Genomic DNA, 20419 nt, shown 5'->3' with positions numbered 1-20419 from the left:
CGGAGTGGAGACGTGGAGTAGCGGCTGTGTGCCGTCGTGGAGCTTCAGGGCCGCGTCGCTCGGGCTACGCCGCACCCGCACGTGCTACGACCTGTGCTCTATAGCCCGCGCTAGCTATTGATGCGCCGCCGGTGCACCGCGCCTCCTTGCACCATGGAAGAGAGGAGATAAAACAACAGAGATAGAGGAATGGAAGAGAAGATAGAATAAGAGAGACAGAGAAATATTGTAGATCGAGCTATCTGTCATGGGAGAGAGGTAAGATGAATAAGTACTGGGAGAAAGATAAGGATGGATGAATACATGATGCATGTGTTCGGGTCCCCACTCGAGAAAGATCACTGCGTTTACCGTTGCGCGTCCTCTTTTGCCACGCAAAAGTTTCGAATAAGAGGAGCGTGTGCCTTAAAAATTTTCTTAGATCTTTGCAGTGCGTCAGACTAAGATATCTGCATGGGAAAACTGAGGCCTCATTCAGTTCGCTGAAAAAACAAGCTGAAACATTGTTCCGGCTGATTTGTTGTGAGAGAAAAACACTGTTCTGGCTGAAAAAACAAGCTAAAAAGTACGGATTATAAGACAAGCGAACATGGCCTGATTTTTTAGACAAGGTTGCTTAAGTAATCCTCCACTGTGAACAGAGATATTTTTATAGATGAACGTCTTAAGTAGGCACATTTAGAAATCAACATTTATAATAAGTGCATCTTAGGACACCCGCTACGGCTGGTTTAGGAGAACCATCAATGAAAATAGATTTACCTTTACGCTTGGACATAGACCTACGCTTGGTTTTTGTTGTGGCTATTTGTGTACCACAAGTAAAAAATAGAACGTCTCATTTATATATACTATTGTATTAGTAAATAGTAATAGTGGCATGAACAGTATGAGGTGAAGCCGAAACCCTAAAAGCCGCGCTAGCTATTGATGCGCCGCCGGTGCACCGCGCCTCCTTGCACCATGGAAGAGAGGAGATAAAACAAGAGAGACAGAGGAATGGAAGAGAAGATAGAATAAGAGAGAGACACAGAAATATTGTAGATCGAGCTACCTGTTATGGTTGAGAGGTAAGATGAATAAGTACTGGGAGAAAGATAAGGATGGATGAATACATGATGCATGTGTTCGGGTCCCCACTCGAGAAAGATCACTGTGTTTACTGTTGCGCGTCCTCTTTTGCCACTCAAAAGTTTCGAATAAGAGGAGCGTGTGCCTTAAAAAAATTCTTAGATCTTTGCAGTACGTCAGACCACAAGTAAAATATAGAATGTCTCATTTATATATACTACTTCATTAATAAATAGTAATAGTGACATGAACAGTATGAGGTGAAGCCAAAACCCTAAAGGCTCTATAGAAGATGTCTAAGTCTCACGGAAAAAACAAAACGACTTCGCAAGAATTTACTTGATGTAGCAAAAGAGTATATGCATACTCCCTCTGTCCTAAAACATTATAGCATTAGGGTTTGTGTTGGTCAAACTTATTAAATTTAACTAAATTGATAGAAAAATAGCAATGTTATATCATCAAATAAGTTTGTTATAAAAATATATTCAGTGATTCACTAATAATACTAATTATGCACCATAATAAATATTAATATTTTTTATACATTCAATTAAATTTTAATTATTTGACTTCCCGATAAGTAGACATATTTTTTTTAGATGGATAAGTAGACAGTTTCATGCCAACTAGAAAGTAAAAAAAATACCAATGGTAACTATAGTAGCTACGTGACGTTGGGGAGGCTATCTCCAACAAGAGACTCATCAGGAGACCCAAATTCAAAATATGTTTTCAACAGAATACCTAAACCTATAGCATTCAATATAGTATATATATGGAAGACCTATTTTAGGTGTTAGGAGAGGTATAACCTAAATCTGAGTATTTTCTCTCCTGAAGATCCATTTGTAGAAATGATTTTCTTTTGGATCTTGTTATTAGATAAGACAAAAAAAACAAATATTGAAATCTTTATATGTAACAGTCTGGAGACGGTCTCACGGAAGACCCAGACACCAGAGCACAGCCAGACACAACACAAGACCGCACCACACATTACGCGCCCCCGGATTTTCGAGGAAGTCAGACTAGTCAGTCCGCTTCCGCTTCCGCTTCCGCTTCCGTTCGCCTCACTCACCCGCCAATCTTTACGTGCTCGAGGAGCCTTTCCCCATTCCATTCCCCCGTCTGCGGTGCGCACGACCGCGACCCATCCATCCATCCATATCGTCGTCGTCCCCGCCCAGCCGTCCGATCCGCATCCCGGATCCATCCCAGCCGCCCGCCGGCTCTGCCAGACTGCCATGCCACCCTCCCCCGGCTGGGATCCCCTTTGCCTTTTCGAAACCACCACCCTCGGCTCCTCCTTCCGATGGCAAACACGGCCTCGCCCACGGCCCCGGCCTTTTCCTCCCCTCCTCTCTAGATCGCGACGAAGCGGACTCCCCCCTGTTGCTGCCCGGAGCGAAGCGGACTGAGGGATGCGTCCCCGCCGCGCGGCCTGATCGATCCCTCGGTTCTGGCGGTAGGGGCAATGCTGCGTATATCGAGCTGCTGCTGATCACGACTGGTGAGTCGTTTCGCTCCGATCCGCTTGATTCATGGCGTTTCGGGACGCTTTCCGCGGTTACTTCCCGTGCGCGCGGCTCAATTTGGGTTCTGTGCGGTCAGACGTCTCGGATTCTGCTTGGTTGGTGTGTTCTTGCGCCCCAATTTGCGCGGTGTGGCGTTGGCAGAGCTTGTTGCTCCAGGGCTTTGATGTGATAGTGGATTATTGTTTAATATTTTTATGCTGAACCTTTGTAGTTGATATGCGTTTCGTGTGTTGTGAAAAAGGTTCGGTTCTGCTTAACCGTGTACTGGACTGGAATTGCTACTCAGACGGCTTTAGCAGAGCAATTTTGTAGTACTAGTTATTGATGGTCCCAATTTAGTATGATCGTTCCGATTTCGTTGGGATTGGGTATTTTTTTGGTGGGGATTTTGTTTCTGTCTCCATAACTCGGTCTCTATGTCTACTTTTATATAGTATGTGGTAAATACATGGGGAATCCATGGTCTATGTACGAGTTCTTAGTTCTTACACAGGTTTAGAGTCGGCTAATGGTTTCTAATGTGAATTAAATGGTGGGAATTACTATTTTGGGTACATAGCTGTAATCCGTGAAACTTGGATAAGCTTAATTTTGCAAACAACTCTGCTTTGGGCTTGATCCTTCTGTTATTCTCAGTTTTTCCTAAGGACAGGTTTCTTAGTTCTTACATAACACTGGCTCTCAGTTCATTTTATCTTCTAGGAGCAACTGGTTCTGTGGCTTGTTGCTGAGAAACTCACTAATAATGTCTTGTGTACTGTTTGCATGCATGATGCATGATTGACTAGTTCTGCCTGACCAATCTATTCGTATCAAGAGCATGAGATTTTGTTATAATGCAAGAATTCTCCTTTTACTACAAACTTCATTGTCTAACACAAGATTAAGATCATGGAAACAAGGATTATGCAACAATCCTTGTTGCTCGGGTAATAACATGTTGATTTCGCTCTGCATTCTCTTTTATCAACTATTCAACATTACGTTCTTGATTTAGTGATTCATAAATGCATCTAATCAAACCTTCACTGATTTGGACCTAGTTATTAAAGTTTGACCATTAAACCGATGTACTATGACCGAACACCCGCACATAGCTATGTTTTGTTTCATCTTGCAATATTTTGTATGTAATCAACCACATCCTTTTGTTTGTCTCCTTTTTATTCAGAATGTCAATTTTCCGTTTGTTTACCCAGAATTAGTCATCACATGTGTTATAACATTGTGTATCTTTGTTTGTTCTGGGGTTGATGGAATTGATTATAATCCTATGAATTTATAATTTTGAATTCACTTGCAGAATATAGGTTTTAATACTTGCGTGTTTTGATTGCTACGAGCTTTGGATGAAGTTTGCACTTATCTATGGAAGTGGACGACTCACATGACACTCTAGTTAATAAAAGTGAAGAGAATGACTTTGAAAAGAAAGGCACTTCTGATCCTGTGGTTTATCAACTAGTTCGGGTAAGTTCTTAGTTAATTACATGCTTTGCCAGCCACATGTTAGTATAAAAAACATAGCAGGACATTTCTAGATGCTTACTCGCTTTGAGAAACACTTGCTTTAAATATGTTCAGGTTGAAGGTGATGGAACACTTGTTCCTGCTACAGAGGATGATGTTTTGCAATTTGATCTTCCTCCTATTGAAGATGTAGGCCATGTGGAAGAGTTTTTCAACAATGATTGCATGTTACTGAAGAAGCCTGACTTGGAAGGTGATGCCAATAGAATTATTCAGCTATGAATTACAATTTTGTTACATATTTTATTTTGGGTATCACTTCTATTTCTACAGAACAGGACTTTATGCTGTCTCATTGGAATACTGCCTGCTAGCCTAGAAATTCACAAGATTCCTTTATTAATTCAACTTCTTTGACTTCGTTTGATGTTTACTGTTTACTGAACTTGCGCAGATGGATCTTCTAAATTGGAGACTCTTGAAGTACACACACAAAAATTGGGTGCCGACTTAGAGGTATATTGTTTGTCTCTTGTTCGGCATAACTATCTTATCTGCCATAATATGTCAATGCTACTAGATAGTGCTTTTTGTAGAATTTTGAGTTGAGAGTTCAATTTGCCTTGCTTCAATAAATTTTGCTATATATAATGTTAAATTTAATTGAAACTACTTTTGTACATATTCAAGTCAACTCAACTTTAAGAAGATCAACATAATTGCACAGGAAAACAGATTACAGTCATTGGATGATTCCCTTAGTCCTCCCTCAGAGTGTAGAGTAATTCATAGTCAGCATTCAGATAAATTGCTTCCAGAACAAGGGGACAATGTCACTCGACAGGACAATGCTTCAACTGAGACTACAAAATCGACAGTGTTAAATGACTCTTGCAGTGCTGAAAAAGACAAGGCTGATGCCTGCTCAATACCTGTATGCGACACATCTACAGACCCATCTGTTTCTGGAGTTAATAGTTCCATGCCTGATTTTTCCATATTAAGAGGAGAAGTCTGTTTGGATGATCTTACTATTAGAGAACTTCAGGAGGCATTTAGAGCCACATTTGGCCGGCAGACTACTGTCAAAGACAAGATATGGCTCAAAAGACGGATTACAATGGGCTTGACTAATTCCTATGATGTTCCAAGTTCAGGTTGTGTAATTAAAGACTACAAAATTGTTGGCAAGGATGCCAAAAAAGATATATCAGACATGGATGAAAGAGCTAAGACTGGGCTTAGAGCTACTTCTCTAGTTATATATCCAGGAAACGAAGGGGACTCACCATCTAGCTCTTACTATCAGAGCGAGGACCAGCAAGATTCTTCCAAGAGAGTTAAAAGAGTACAAATCCATAATGATGAACCACAAGGAAATCTGCTAGGTGAGCAATGCACTAACAAGCGAACTAGAAAGCCAACAAAAAGATACATAGAGGAGCTATCAGACATTGAGACTCATGACTCCACTGTAAAAATTTCTTCACCAGCAAAAAGGCCTGCACATGATGAAGTGTTAATCAAACCGCGGGTCGCACCTTTCAATGAGGCTGATTCTCTGGGTACAATCTATCCTACTAGAAAGGATACCCTTGGAGGATTTAGTGTGCATGTTCCTTACGTTTCAAGGATGAGAAGGGGGCGCCCTAGGAAGGATTTCATTTCATTTGCGGTAATAATCTACGTATGAATCATTTGTTTTAACAGTTTTGACCAATTTGATGATCCTTTATTATTATCATGAAACGAGACAGATGTCGAATTATGTCCATTTCTTATCTCTTTTACTGAAGTGCCTTCAGCTAATACTGCACCATTAGCCAGCTTTATTTCTCAGAATGATAATCACTTGCATAAAGTTTTTTGGTTTAATTCATCTCTGTAATTTTCAACATGCCCCATCAATAAGACATAAAAACATACTCTAACTTTCTTTTCAATATTCCAGCCCTAGTTCCAATATGGTATCTTTTGTTCTTTTCTTCATTCAAATTACCCTTAAAACCCTGTATGCATTTTTTGATGTGGTTGTAGGCATTTGATATGCATAATTGGTATGAAAGGCTTGCTGTGCCATGCTCCAGACTAAAATGTAGTAAATTTGGACATACATTATTGGACATGTTTGGTTGTCTTGTATTTCCTTGCTAAACTTTTTTTTGAACGCATATTTCCTTGCTAAACTTGTTCTCACTACCTTTTATAACAGGATAAGGAACCCTTGGTTGAACCTAAAGGGATTCAGACAGCAGTTGAGATGATATTGGCAAATGATGGTGACAAGGGAAACCACCTGAGGGAAGCACCTGAAGTTCCACTAAAGGTACGCTGTATGCCTTTTTCATGTTTACAAATTGACGCGAGTAAATGCAAGCTTTAGAAGCTAAACAAGTAGATGGAAATATGGAAGCAATTGCAGTTTTGCATGTTCCGTACATATGTATTAACTTGTTTTCCCTTCTCGACCATGTCCTGTACATGCATTAACTAGTTTTTCCTTCTCAACCCACTGTCAGGTAAGTTCTGAGAAAGGGCATATAGAAGCAGTTGATAGTAAAGGGGTTCGAAACCTACAAGGAAAGGTTTACAGTGCTGTTGCCAAGCCTAAAATAAAGCGGGGTTTAACGCGGAAGCATCATCGAGCTTGGACATTGTGTGAGGTCGTGAAGCTGGTTGATGGTGTGGCGCGGTTTGGAGCTGGCAAGTGGTCTGAGATTAGAAAACTGTCCTTTGCCTCATATTCTTACCGCACTTCAGTGGATCTCAAGGTGTGTTTGCTTGTACAGCTGAAACTTACTGCGATTTCATTTTCCAATCAAACATTGAAACCTGCTGTTTATTCAGGACAAATGGCGTAACCTGATCAGAGCAACCAAGACACAGCTTCCGGCACAAAAAGACGTAATCACTTGTCCCTCTTCAAGGCACATGAGCACCGTTATTTATTTTGTTATTTATCTATTCCTATCGTTTATTTATCCTGCATTTATTTGCTTCCTGATGTTTGATTGTTCCTTCAACTCCTCTTAGCAGGGTGCCGGTCCGCGGAAGATTAACCCTTCTATCATACCAATACCACCATCCATTTTGTTGCGAGTGAAGGAGCTAAACGAGCTGCAGTTGCAAGGGGGTGGCTTCACAGCCCCAGTCAAGTTCTCTGGGCAGGACAGCAAGGTTCTACAGGGAAAAGGGTCAGGTTTTTTGTGATCCTTGTCATGCTGATATAGTGGGTAAAGGAAAGCACTAATTAGTTAGGTGTACGCTTCTGGACGATGTGGCATATATTATATGAGTAAATATTATACAAAGTTGGTGTAGCCACGTTATCCATCATATTGTTCTCTACACGCTCAATGCACGTTTTCTCTCGTGCTGGAACATGTGTAAATCACCCGTCCAGAAAACTATTGCTATATCTTTGTAATGGGCAGACGTCTCTGTCGCACAAGGACCAGTTAACGACATAATTTAGGAGCACATGCAAATCTAGCTAGGAAGAGGATGAGAGTAAACGGAACGTTGTCGCGGCAATAATGAACCAAACTATTATGTTCAAAAAAAAATGAACCAAACTTGTATTAGCGGTGGATTACTCGGCCGTTTGGGAGCACATGCAAATCTAGCTAGGAAGAGGATGAGAGTAAACGGAACGTTGTCGCGGCAATAATGAACCAAACTATTATGTTCAAAAAAAAAATGAACCAAACTTGTATTAGCGGTGGATTACTCGGCCGTTTGGGAGAGTTGCGGCTTCAGAGAATCACTCCCAACCAACCAAACACTCAAAATGTCAACTGATTCAGATGGGCTTTAACAAAGAATCACTTCTCTATTTACACTACGAGTTGAAAGCTAAAAAAAACCTCCTTCACTCTGCTCCCTGTTATATTCTGGTAGGGATAAGCAGATAATCGATTCTCATCAGCTCCCATCCTGCTCCCTCCTAGGAATCCAATGAAGTCACTCTATCGGAAAATCAAGGAGCAGAGCTAAAAAATCAAGGAGCGGACCCAAACGGGGCTTGTTCTTTATAAATTGCTTGTGCTTTATAAATTGCTTGTAAATACAGCTCTCGGCTTGTGCTTTATAAATTGCTTTGGCACGATAGCCAACGTTTTCTCCAGCGCGTGATGTTGGAGCAATAGGAATGTCTGATTACATCAAACTAAACCAAAGTAATAGAAACCACAAAGTAGCTGAGCTAAGCAGAACTGTCATAACTACAGTTACAAGCGTTCAGTTAATTATGAAAGAACACAGCTCCAAGCTGCAGGTATCTGGCAGAGGCAGACACACAAAAAGGAGAAAACTCTCGACTGCTGAATGATAAAACCACCGGGCGTTGAGTGGGGAGAGTTAGATACTAATTACCAGTTCTAAGCGAGCAACACATTTACCAGCAGTTGATAGATGTAAGAATAAAGGTCTCATACTATAACCCTTGAAATGGAATCAAGCAGAAATTTACTCTCAGCCGAAGGATCCACCCTCTCCACCTTGGCCACAGTGTTCTTCACTCGTCGCTCATCGCCATATTGTTCTTCTTTCACTTTTAGCCTCAACAAATAATTCTGATACAAGCAATGGATCAAGACAGCTGTGTAGCGAGGATCTTCGTTCTCTTTAAACATGTTGAGCTCTCGCGCTGAGCAACCAAGTAGCTCCTGTCCAGCCTCTTGAAATGCTGTCGCAGAAGTTGTTCCCGTGTGATCTTGAATGTTCAACTGCAGGAGATACCTGTAATCACACTCTGGAAACTCTTGATTGCACTTGTCACATAGCCAGTTGCCTGAATCAGACTTTGTCACCTTTTTACCACATTGCCTGTCTCCAACCACATTGGGGCAAGCTGTGTAGCAGAAGGGGTCGGTTTTGATGAATGTAACAGCAGCCTTCACCGTGACCCAATCGGGTTTGTCCCTCATTCCAAGACCATCATCCTTTATCTGTGCTATTGTCTTTCGGATCTCATTCCTTGATGCTGAAGGAGTAAAATCCCTGGATATGGACTGAGTAGAAGCATCTCTTCCTCCACAATCAAACCACTGCCTGAGAGAATGAGCCTCAGCAAGATCAGGGTTTATGAGGAGTTGAGATGAAGAAATTGTGCCAACAGACTTCCCACTGTAATCATTGACTTTTCCAGCTTTGACAGCCAGTACAGGAAGCACCCCGCATTCAACCATTTCTTGCAGCTGCAAGCCTTCTCTGTTGCAGAAGTCACCCCACATGGTAAGCTCAACACTTCGACCAGACATATCCTTCAGGGTGATGGTCCTTTTCTGAGCTTCCATACCATTTTTCCTCTGTATTGTAGTACTAGGGTTGACAGATGTAACAACACCAATGACATCAACAATAGCATTGTTCTCTGAATCTTCAATTTTATCAATAGATGAGAAGCTAAACCGCTGGGCAGGAATAGAACTGTTCTCATCAAGACAAAGTTCAATAGTTGACTGAAACTCCAAGAAAATCTCCCACTCATTATTCAGATGGTTGTAGTCCTTCTTTGCGGGTTTCAAGTTTCCTCTAGATACCACATAGACCTTACCAACTTCCACAACTTCATAGAAGCGATCAACAAGAGTATTGAAACATGTAGCCCGAATCTCACCACCATCAGAATCAAGCAGATCAAAAGAGAACACTTTGCCATCACCTTTTGCATTATGGTACCGGCGGATCTCTCCTTTGGCAGTTACTCGACCCTTGATAGCCCAGCGGCCCTGATAAGGATTTAGAGCAGATATGGGGATTATTCTAGCAGGAGCATCGTTTTTCATGATTGTGCCATGGTTTCTGTACTTGGGTGCAGGGTGATAGGATGGCTGTACTGTTGGTTGGAAGACCTGTGCATTGTCACTTGGCCTAGGGACCATGTTCAAAGAGTTCCCTGCCATCGATCTCTGGATTGCTTGAGCATTGTCAGAGGGCCTTGCCACTTTGTTCAAAGCACTCCCTGCCATTGAACCATTTTGAGGTGCTCCATTAAACTGGTCTGCTCTCATGGAATTAGAATCTCCAGAATCAGGAGGTAGTGCTGGATTTCCAATAATCTCACACTCTGCAGCAAGAACCTCCATGTTCAGAATAACAATAGCTCTGTGATAACAATCAGCTTATCAGAAGAGCAAATAGAAACCTGAAAATCCGTGCATAACCACAGGACAAGAAGTAAAGTACAATGATCAAATCCCATCACATGATTCGGTCAACAAACTAGAACCTGACTCCAAACATGACAGCTGCCTAGCAAATATTCAATTCATAACAAAACGAAGGCATTAAAACTGCATACAGGAATGCCTCACCATTCAAATGGACATAAGTGGTCACTGACCATTAGTCGCAAGGCCAGATACCGGAGCACAGAGATGCTAGCTTTTTTATCATGAAGAAATTTCTAGTTGATTCATGGCTGGTGAGCGCCAATTTGGTTAGAAACATAACCATTATCCCAAATTATCCTATTCTGAATAAAGAAATTAAGAGGCAAGTATAAACCGACATCAGCTGGACAGCTAGATACCAAACTATAGACATGCTACGATTTCATCATGAAGAAGAAAATTCTGATCCATTCATGGCTGGTGAGCACCAACTTGAACATAACTACTATGATGGTTTAGTCTATTCTGACAAAAAAATTAAGAGGCAAGTATAAACTCAATTCAATCAGCAACCCCGTTCATGAGGACCAATTAAAATGATGGCGCAAACAGATCCACTGAACCAAACATTAACGGAATGCATGAATACATACACAGGCAATACATACATATAAGCCAACAGCCAATCAAACAGAATGCAACTCTCACGCACCAACTAGATGGAACTAACAAGCACATAATCGCAGGTACCGAACAAATTGGACCCAATTTCGTATGCCTCGCAGGCCTGAACCCTAAACCAAACCCACCAAAGCGCACGCAAATGGAACACACATCGATCCAGTCGGGTGGGAGGGGGGGAGTCAAGGAGAGGAGAGATATACTTTCTGTTCCGGACGTCGTTGACGATGTAGTCGAGGAGCTGGACGACCGAACCGCGGCGGACGACGCCGGAGCGCGCGAGGTCGCAGAGCTGCGAGGCGAAGAGCGCGTGCCCCGTGGCGACGCCATCGGAGATGATGGCGCGGAACCTGGGCCCGGAGCCCGGGGGCCCCCCGGTGACCGCGATGCTCCGGAGGTCGACGACCTGCACCACCGGCTTGAGGTTGGTGTCCCCCGCCATCGCCGCCGCCACGGCGTTGCGGGTCAGCTTCGCCTCCGCCATCGCAGACTCGGAGCGACGGGGACCCTACCCACCACCTCCTCCTCCTCGATCTGTGGGAGCGGTTGGACGGCAAGCGTGCGGGACGAGGAGGAAATTGATTCGAGCGTTCGAGTGCTAGAGGTGGGGGCTGAAATGTTAGGGGCAGAAGTACGGGAAACGGGGAGAGGCGGTTCGATGGCGTCGCGGCTCCGGCTTCTTCTGGAGGAAGGAAACGTCACACGCTGATGGCTGATGCTTGGATAGAACTAGCCGTCGGATCGGAAGTACGATGGGCGCATCGAACAGCTGGTATTGTGCGATGACGTCACTGGTGCACAGCTACAGTAGACAGTGGAAGGGGAAGGCTGGAAGCCGGTGCGGTGAGAAGTGAACTCCGGCAACTATATATCGACCATCGACCAAAAAAAAGTTGCTCTCCCCGTGTAAAAGAGAATGAGCTGCTACTACAGTCTTGGTGATGTGGAAGTGGAACCTAAAACAACAGAGTCGTGACTTTCTAAGCATCGATCATGAGCATGCAACAAATCCTGAGCCATGAATATGGAGCCTTTTCCCTGTGTACCATTAAAAAAGATGGCATTTTTCTACAGGCCATTAAAAAGTTTGGACTTACCTAGGTGCCATGACACTTTATTTCTTTGCCCCCTAAGCCATTCCGTCCATTTTCGCTGGTAACGGTGTGTAACGACGAGGAGAAAAGACCGAAGTGCCCTCAGTCAGGGAGGATGAGTGAAATTGCCGGTTGCCCTGTGTGCCACTCCTAACCAAGTTTGAGCGCCAAGATGGCACCCTGATGAGCACAAGATCGATGATGTTGAGGTTGATGCCGAGGTCATTCTTCACGATCGCCAGGCAGTAACCGACGGCACGGCCGGTGGCCGTGTGGAAGAAGAAGATGATCGGCTGGGTGACCGGGAACAGGGCTCCGCCCTTGGCCGTCAGGCTCACGTACGGGATCAGCACCTCTGTCTGGTTAGGGCTGCAGCTCGATCACAACCATGGCAGATGAGATTGAGAAGAAGATGCAAAACAATCACTAATAGAGACTTTGTTTCTAGAAAGTGGAACAGCAGAAATTGGAGATCCTGTTGTTTACTACCTGACTCTGTAGCAGTACTCAAAGGGAAAATGGTCTGCAGAGATGCTGCTGAAATTGGCTCTCCTCTCGCGGACCAGCGAGTTGAACTGCATGCACGCACGAACTCGAAGCAGACACGTGAGAAACTTGAGAAAAGAAATCGATCACATTCATTCGATGAGCGTGCACAGAGGGAAAGGGAAGGGACTCACGTTGGTGGCGAGCTCCGTGTACTCCGGGTCGCTGAGGTACGTGTAGTACGTGTAGGACGTGTACTCCGGGTCGCCCTGGCCACGGCTGCCGGCGTCGCCGAAGTTGATGCGGCCGACGCCGTCGTCGCCGAAGCACATGGAGAAGCTGTCGGACACGACGAGGCCGCTGGCGGCGAGCACGCTGGGCACGGACACCTTGTCCCTGCCGAGCCCCATCAGGCCGTCGAAGGCGCCGCCGTCCAGGAAATAGCCCGTCTGCACCTGCCCGCACCCGAACACGACGGGCGCCTGCAGGGCCTCCCCGACGGCGGCGGCGGCGCCCGGGCGCTCCCGGGTGAGGTGGAGCACGTCCTGCACCAGCACCCCGGAGGTGGAGGTGTTGGCGGACACGTACTGGACCTCGTACGGGCAGCTGCCGTTGGTCGCGGCGGAGCAGGTGTTGGGACGGTCGCACAGCGCGTTGTCGCACGTCACCTGCTTGCTCGTCGACGACCCCCGCGGGCTGTAGGGGCGGAGCCGCGTCGCGGCCTGCCCGGTGACGTTGGCGATGGACGCGCACTGCTTGCAGTCGCACGGCACCCAGAAGAGGTTGCTGCCGGTTTAGGTTGTCGTCTCGGCGCTTAAACGCTTGGTCAGGGAGTGGCACACAGAGCAAACGGCAATTTCACTCATCCTTCCTGACTGAGGGCACTTCGGTCTTTTCTCCTCGCCGTTACACACCGTTACCAGTGAAAATGGACGGAATGGCTTGGGGGGCAAAGAAATAAAGTGTCATGGCACCTAGGTAAGTCCAAACTTTTTAGTGGCATGTAAGAAAAGGCCAGGCGTGTTTGATGCCCTGGTCACGGCCTGGCTACACCCTCCGGCTGCAACCCTCTTGTTTCATGTCCTAGGCCCACCATCGGGTCAGGCCAGATGCGTGCAAAATCCCTTCTCTTTTCTGGCTCCGGGGAAACGACGTCCACCTTCGTTTTTTTAGGCGGCCTGGCTCGCTCGAGCGCGGACGTGCGGCGTCGAGTTACCTCCGGACTCCGGTTAGGCTGAAGCGCTCACGGTCTCATCCACCGCTCCCGGTCCTTCGTCACCGACTCCCTTCTTCTTGGACGCCGAGGCCGGCGGCGGCGCGACGCTGGGGCCAGGGCCGAACGCGCGGCCGCGACCCTCTTCTTCTTGGACGCCGGGGCCAAGGCCGAACGCGCAGCCGCTCTCCGCCAGGCCAGGCGCAGACCCCGAGGCCCACCGCGGCGCCGCCGTCGCCTTGGGCTCCACAACGTCAAGGAACCCCATCTCGCCGCCGTAGTCGCCGTCATTGGGCCTGCCGAACGCCGTGGCGGCGCCGTAGACCTGGTGCGCAAGGACCGGGTGCTGCTTGTGGAGCCGGCGACCGTGGTGGCGGAGCCGAACCCAGTGGCGCAAGGACCTAGGTCGCGAGATCTCGGGGAAGCGGAGCCCCGCCACGCCGCCTCCTCCTCTCGGGGCACGCGGGGACCGCGCGACGTGATGGTGGAGACCGGCGTGGGGAGGCTCCACCAGCGCCGCGGCGCGGTCACCTTCGTCGCGGCCAACAAGCCGCTGCTCGCCACCGCCGGTGACGGAGGGTTCCTCAAGCTCCCGTTGGCGCATGGCGTGCACGTGGGCCTTCTCGGCGCGCTGCTTCTCCCAGCCGCTCTGCCTCGTCTCCTCCCTTCTTCCTGGCAGACTCTATGCGTGTTCGACATTACTGAGAGGAGAGAGCAAGTGAAGGATGGGTGGTAACGCTACCATCTCCTGGAGCAAGGTAGCCATATCTACTGGTACAAACATAATCCCTATCCCATTTGGTCCAGTGCAACAAACACGTGAGATTGCACCACGTGAGCCTGGCCTAAGCTGGGCACAGCCAAGCCAACCGGCCGTGCCGAGCAGGGCAGGAAATCAAACACGCGCATGATGTCAATCGCCTCTGCAAAATACACAGTACCGAACCCAAGGAACCGATCGGTTTCGAACTCTCAACAGCACCTGCTCTGCTAGTAGCTTTCGCGGCAACCAGCCTCTTCGCTTATTAGTTTCAGCTAGGGCTTATCAGTCAGCCAATAGTATTTTTCTCTCACAACAAACCAGCACCAGCCGGACTTATCAGCCTATAAACCAACCAGCGAACAGGCCGAACAGCACGTGCCCTGCTAGTAGCTTTTGCGTCTCACCAAACTTAAGACTCTGAGATTTTCGACAATGAAGAATGAACTCATCACCAAGACTGTAAGAACTCTAGGACAGAGTCGGGGTTTAGGCAGATTGGGAGAACTGTATGTTTACTGAACAAATGGAGTCAATATAATGAAGCTGTTAAAGCAGTTTTTCAGTTCTTCCGATCCACCATTTTCATCGGTGCATTGCACAAACCAGAAAGCGATTACCACGAGCATCGACTGGTGTATCACGTGTCGAACAGTATTGGGCAGCATTGGTAGAATCGTTGGAAGGAGAAAATTATGTTTTGGTGTTGAAATAAGCTTTATAGAGAGATTTGCAGTGTCTGACTAACACTAAAACTTTACAATAGCCATGCAGAATGGTCTCTCTCTTTTTCCATTTTGCTGCAAATTCAGCCTTAGCCCCATGCTGCTGATAAAGCATAATTTACCACCAGTTTCCCATCAATTCCAAAGTTCTGCAGTGTAATGTAAGAAGATTGTTAGCTGCCTTCTTTGGCTGTGTATGCCATACAAACAGAAGGAATCTAAACATAAGAATTGTAATCAAGGCCAGAACTTTAGGTGGCCACTATTTCCCGATGAAAATATACTAAATAACCAAAATATTAAGCAGATGTAATAGACATCAATCTAACAGGCAGGAATGGATATAATAAACGTGCCAGGACTCACGGTGGTTGATATTTCCAGATGAAAACGTATGCAAATCATGAGCAGACAGTTTGGAAGAGGGGAATGCTCTATGGATTTTTAGTATAAAACCTTGCTTCATCATAAGACAGAGGCCCCAAGTTTTTTTTATCCCAGACTTTGTGTATAGAGCATAGAACATATATGGAAACAAATTACTAATAGAAATTCAGGTTTTGATGTTGCAAGTTGTAACAAAGTGGTACAGATACATATCGAGATAGCATAACGAACAAAATGTAAGCATAGATATCAATTTCCAAGGTAAAACTTTGTACAAGCACATATAAGTTAGAATCTTACATTATACAAGTCGATTACCAGTTCATCCGGGTTTGGCGAAAACACACTGTTGATATAGACAAACTGTTGGCAACACAGACAACAACTCAGTAAAATTCCATTGTCACAGATTAAATTCTCATAGAACTAACAATTATGTTCCTACCAGTGTATCTTGATGAAGTTGTCGGCGAAGAAACTCTATGACCTTCAAAAACTTATCTCGTCCTGAAATCTGGTACGAGATACACGAATAACAGCTTAATCAGGTTCAATGTGTGAAAACAAAGAAGAACATCACTTAAGCCAATTTCAGGGACAGACCGCAGTAATAAGCTGATGACAGGATTTAACGAAATCAACCACTTGAACTAAATCATTGTGCCAAGGTTTACTTAGTGACATACTGACATGAGGCAAAGATCCTGTCTACAGGAGTAACCAGATTAAGATAACAGTGACTTTTTCACGCCCCGTTCGCTGGTCTGAAACTTGGCTGAAAACACTGTTCCGACTGAATTGTTGTGAGAGAAAAACACTGTTCCGGCTGAAAAAAGAAGCCGAACAAGCCGAATATGGGGTAAGCCGAACAGGGAAGCATTTAAGCAACTACTAGTACATGGAACTCACTCTCTCTTAGTAGTACACAACACAACATATATGAATCTAGTTATTTCCTCGCATTCCCTTGGTGAACTATGTTAAAAATAACCAAGCACTCAAATTTGTAGCGAAAATCAGTCTCCCCCTCTACAACCAATACAAGATTACTGCAATGTGTATACAATCTAAGAATTCTCATACTGACTCCACATACTTGGCGATGCATGTTCCTGAATTGCTGGTCTTTTGTCACTAACGTGAGCAACATGTTATAATAAACCACGAAACCTGTGGTATGGATCGACAATTCAGACTTAATAGTTTCTGTTCGTTGGAGATTGATAAACTGAAACATCTCAAGTTCATGGGTTCACTATCAGCACATGCATCGCCAAGTCAAGTGCATCAAATATTTTCAGCAACTATATCACCCCCCCCCCCCCCCCCACCCCACCCGTTGACTCTAAAATAAATAAATATATATATATATATATATATATATATATATATATATATATATATATATATATATATATATATATATATATATATATATATATATATATATATATATATTCGAAGTCCAAATTTAAGCATCCGCTTGGAAGAGAAACCCCCAATTATCAAGTCGTATCGCGAAACCCTACCTTCCCAGCTATACGGGGAGTAAACAGATCTTGAACTGCAAGCGGAAACAAATAATTGGACCACGGGAGGACGGAACTCGCACCTTGAATTTGGATTGCTTCAGGATCGGCGCATCACCTGTTGACCGCACGTGCACCACCACTGCAATCTCGTAGCACGCAGTATACAGGTCAGCACACGAAAGAGGACAAGAGGAAAAGGATAACAACTCACAAGGCATATAGAACGGGTAGCGGAAGTTTGCGCGGACCTTTCTGATCCGCCTCCGCGGCCATCGGGATCTCTCCGACGACAACAAGGTTACCACGAGCCGGTGGTTTCGTCGGCGGCAGGGCTCTGGAATCGCGAAAGACCAGAAAGTTCAACTAGGCCCTGTTCAGGGCAGCTTAAATTGCCCGCGCTTCAATTCGAAGCTGGTTTCCTTGGTACGGTGGCCACCTTGCGAGGAGGGGGACGGCCGCTGGCGCTGGGAGGAGGAGCCCGGCGCCGGAGCCCTGAGACAGCGGAGTCGCGGGATGTCCTGCTTCGCCGTGCCCACGCCCGTGTTCAGGTCGGCCGTGCCTAGACCGTCTAGGCTAGACGAGTCCTCCGAGCGCCAAGACGGGCCTAGACTCCGATCCGCCGTGCCTAGGCGGGCCGCACACACATACCATCAGCAGTTCAGAACTCGTTTTGGCGTTTTGGGCCTTGACTGATTGGGACTCGTATAATAGCGGTGTGTGTGCGATTCGGCCCGTCTAGGCCCAAGATTGACTTGAAATCAAGTACTAGCAGGCAGCAGAACGCGCGTGCTGACACTACGAGCGCTGCAACTGCGATTCCCCCATATAATACACCAGTAGTTAGTTAGGTCCAGTTTAGTTTGCAAAAAATTTTGCAAAATTTTTCACATTCCTCATCACATCGAATCTTTGGACGCATGCATGAAGCATTAAATATAAATAAAAAATAAAACTAATTACACAGTTTAGACGAAATCCACGAGACGAATCTTTTAAGCCTAATTAGATTATGATTGGACACTATTTGCCAAATAACAACGAAAACGCTACAGTACTCATTTTGCAAAATTTTTTGCATCTAAACAAGGCCTTAGTCTCAGAGGGTCAGCATAAAATCAGGGCAGATTGCGTGCGGCAAACCGAACATTTTATGTTTGATCCGTATGGATCAGTTGCTAATGGAAACTTTTACAAGCAAAACCCGAAGCGTGTGCATCGCTGACGGGGTGGCAGGCCTGACGACACTGTGCAAGTGTCAGTCGCAGCAGCATACGAGAACTGATGCTCACCTGACCTGGGCAGCAGAGCTCGTACATACTCTACAGCCTCCAGATCTGGTGCGAGCCGGTTGGTACGACCCCAGTTAAGCACCTGACACGAGAAATGCTGTCGCGAGCTCTGACATCACAAACCAAAGAAAAACCAGGTCACTGTACATCCCTGCAAGCCGCAATACAGTAATCCTACTATCAGGCCGTAAATAATCGTATATGATCGTGAATTATAAGCTGGAACAGTATTTTCTCTCACACCAAATCAGTAAAACCAGCCAGCAGTAAATAATCCACGACAGCCGAACAGGCTGTATATACTTAACATCGGATCCCTTGAGAACAAAAAGAACACCAGGGCGTACAACCACACAAATGGCGGTTAACAATAAACTAACCCAAGGCCGCAGGCAAGAATCTCTGAACCATAACACACCGACCTCGCCGCCGGTTTGTTTAGCAGCGCTGGTACGCCCGCGGCCACGTTGCAGGGCCGGTTATCCCGAGGCGTCTGTCAGGCGTTGCATGCCTCCGTCAAAGCACTGGGCCGCGAATAATCGGGCAATTAACATGTCTACTACCCACTTAGGATCGTCACTGCCTGCGCGTGACAGTAGTTTATGCATATGCGCTCTGCCTGCCCTCTGCGAAAATATCGGATTCCTAGGTTGTCCACGTAGTATGTCACTCCGTGAGCACACGTGATGATGGGCTCATTCGTGCGTGTTTGCTAGTAGCTGCTCTGTGCTCTCTCTGGCTGACTCACCGTCATGTTCAGTGTCCTGCATGCAGAGGATGTATTTATGGGAACCGTGTCAGTTAAACTAATCTAAAATTTAATCAACTTTATAGCAAATAATATTAACATTTAAGTTTTCAAATAAATTTATTATAAATATATATTTTAGAACTAATCAAATGATACTTATTTTGTATGATGAATATTAGTATTTTTTTATGTAAATTTAGTCAAAGTCCAAATTACTTGACTTTTCGAAAAACAAGAATTGCATTCTTTCATGAGGAGTACCCGTACTTGTCCATCAACAAATAAAATTTGCATGGTCGAGGTAACTACTGGAGCCGGACATCCTTTCTATCGCCTAGCTTTTCGCCACTGCCATAGCTGAGCTTAATTAGCGCCCCCCTTCAAAACAGGTGAACCATCAGAGACACAATTCATCACTCCCACAACCAACGTGCCACGAGACGGGCGCAGGCGCCACATGCACGCAGAGGCATGTCACGGCATGGGCCTTATGCTGAGCATTGTGTCTAGGCTACACTAGCTAATGGGTCTATAAGCCGGCTTGTAGGCCTGGCCCATTATCGTATTTTACTCTAGGTTAAAACTCGCTGTGTGGGAGGTTAGCCGGTCAGCGAATGAACTAAACAAAACTTCTATTCCTCTTCTTTCCGTAGCCTTCATGCTGCCGAGACGGCGCCGCCGGGCTCGCTCGCCGGGCGTGTACGCCGGTATCTTTATCCATTCGATCGGTATCGTGACAAGGCAGTTGCCCAGGTAAGGTCAGGGTCAGGCCGGGATGGGGGACACTGACAGTGGAACAGTAATGCGGTCCGGCCCTACCTTTGCCGCACTGTAGTGCTGGCGATCGGCGAGCAGCTTTCCGTCCACAATAATGCGCCAACACGGCGGCACCCTCTCTCACAGGCACACAGCCCACAGGCCACGGCGATGGAAACCCAGGCCACAGATCGAGCAATCACAGCCAGCGAGAAGGGGACGTCTACCATTGCCACCAAACGTGGCGGGGGCCAGCCGGCTCGTGCACGCTCCACGGCACCAGGTGTTCTACGCGAGCGAACATGTGGTACCGTACGTACGCCACGCGTGCGCTTCGGCATGATTTTTTTACGCCTCTCATTTAGGTACAACTGTAGTACGTTCATGAACAGACACACACCAACACTACACATACCTCACTCACACCTTATGTACACAAACAGACCCTACAACTACACATAGATTCCAAGATCGTGACCTTGAGGAGATCACCGAAACCATCTAAGGCTCCGTAGACGACGGGCGCGTCACTATCCCTTTGTATCTCCAC

At 46.0% G+C, this 20419-nt stretch overlaps 4 protein-coding genes across 8 annotated transcripts; 1 reads left to right on the top strand and 3 right to left on the bottom strand.

The window, feature by feature from the left end:
- Positions 1-2206: 2206 nt before the first annotated feature.
- On the top strand, positions 2207-7415 carry LOC136478189 (uncharacterized). 4 transcript variants are annotated; one of them, XM_066476536.1, is made up of 9 exons: positions 2207-2584; positions 3920-4079; positions 4194-4332; positions 4534-4595; positions 4807-5754; positions 6292-6405; positions 6599-6850; positions 6927-6983; positions 7113-7415. In XM_066476536.1, the coding sequence occupies exons 2-9, from the start codon at positions 3978-3980 to the stop codon at positions 7287-7289; spliced, it is 1851 nt and encodes a 616-aa protein (XP_066332633.1). In that variant the 5' UTR covers positions 2207-2584; positions 3920-3977; the 3' UTR covers positions 7290-7415. The 4 variants fall into 4 exon arrangements, with proteins under 4 accessions (XP_066332633.1, XP_066332635.1, XP_066332632.1 ...); XM_066476535.1 differs by having other exon boundaries at positions 2208-2584; positions 3913-4079; XM_066476537.1 differs by having other exon boundaries at positions 2212-2584; positions 3913-4079; positions 7116-7415.
- An 833-nt stretch (positions 7416-8248) lies between these two features.
- Positions 8249-11894, bottom strand: LOC136475009 (replication protein A 70 kDa DNA-binding subunit A-like). Of its 2 annotated transcripts, none has more exons than XM_066472566.1 (2): positions 11080-11894; positions 8249-10187 (listed from the first exon to the last, which is right to left on the bottom strand). In XM_066472566.1, the coding sequence occupies exons 1-2, from the start codon at positions 11358-11360 to the stop codon at positions 8510-8512; spliced, it is 1959 nt and encodes a 652-aa protein (XP_066328663.1). In that variant the 5' UTR covers positions 11361-11894; the 3' UTR covers positions 8249-8509. The 2 variants fall into 2 exon arrangements, with proteins under 2 accessions (XP_066328663.1, XP_066328664.1); XM_066472567.1 differs by having other exon boundaries at positions 8249-10149; positions 11080-11348.
- Positions 11895-12005: 111 nt separating this feature from the next.
- On the bottom strand, positions 12006-13250 carry LOC136470659 (aspartyl protease family protein 1-like; the record flags this gene model as incomplete). Its single annotated transcript, XM_066468422.1, has 3 exons — positions 12006-12339; positions 12460-12545; positions 12651-13250. Coding segments are annotated over 3 exons (1020 nt in total), but the record flags the coding sequence as incomplete, so codon positions are not given.
- Positions 13251-15070: 1820 nt separating this feature from the next.
- On the bottom strand, positions 15071-17650 carry LOC136478187 (ubiquitin-like protein ATG12). The gene is made up of 5 exons (XM_066476534.1): positions 17322-17650; positions 17154-17212; positions 15987-16055; positions 15842-15904; positions 15071-15303 (listed from the first exon to the last, which is right to left on the bottom strand). The coding sequence occupies exons 1-5, from the start codon at positions 17344-17346 to the stop codon at positions 15244-15246; spliced, it is 276 nt and encodes a 91-aa protein (XP_066332631.1). The 5' UTR covers positions 17347-17650; the 3' UTR covers positions 15071-15243.
- Between the last annotated feature and the right edge of the window lie 2769 nt (positions 17651-20419).

This window comes from Miscanthus floridulus, chromosome 8 (assembly GCF_019320115.1).
Source record: "Miscanthus floridulus cultivar M001 chromosome 8, ASM1932011v1, whole genome shotgun sequence".
In the NCBI taxonomy this organism is placed as follows: Eukaryota; Viridiplantae; Streptophyta; class Magnoliopsida; order Poales; family Poaceae; genus Miscanthus; species Miscanthus floridulus.
This window is presented reverse-complemented; position numbering and strand designations above follow the sequence as displayed.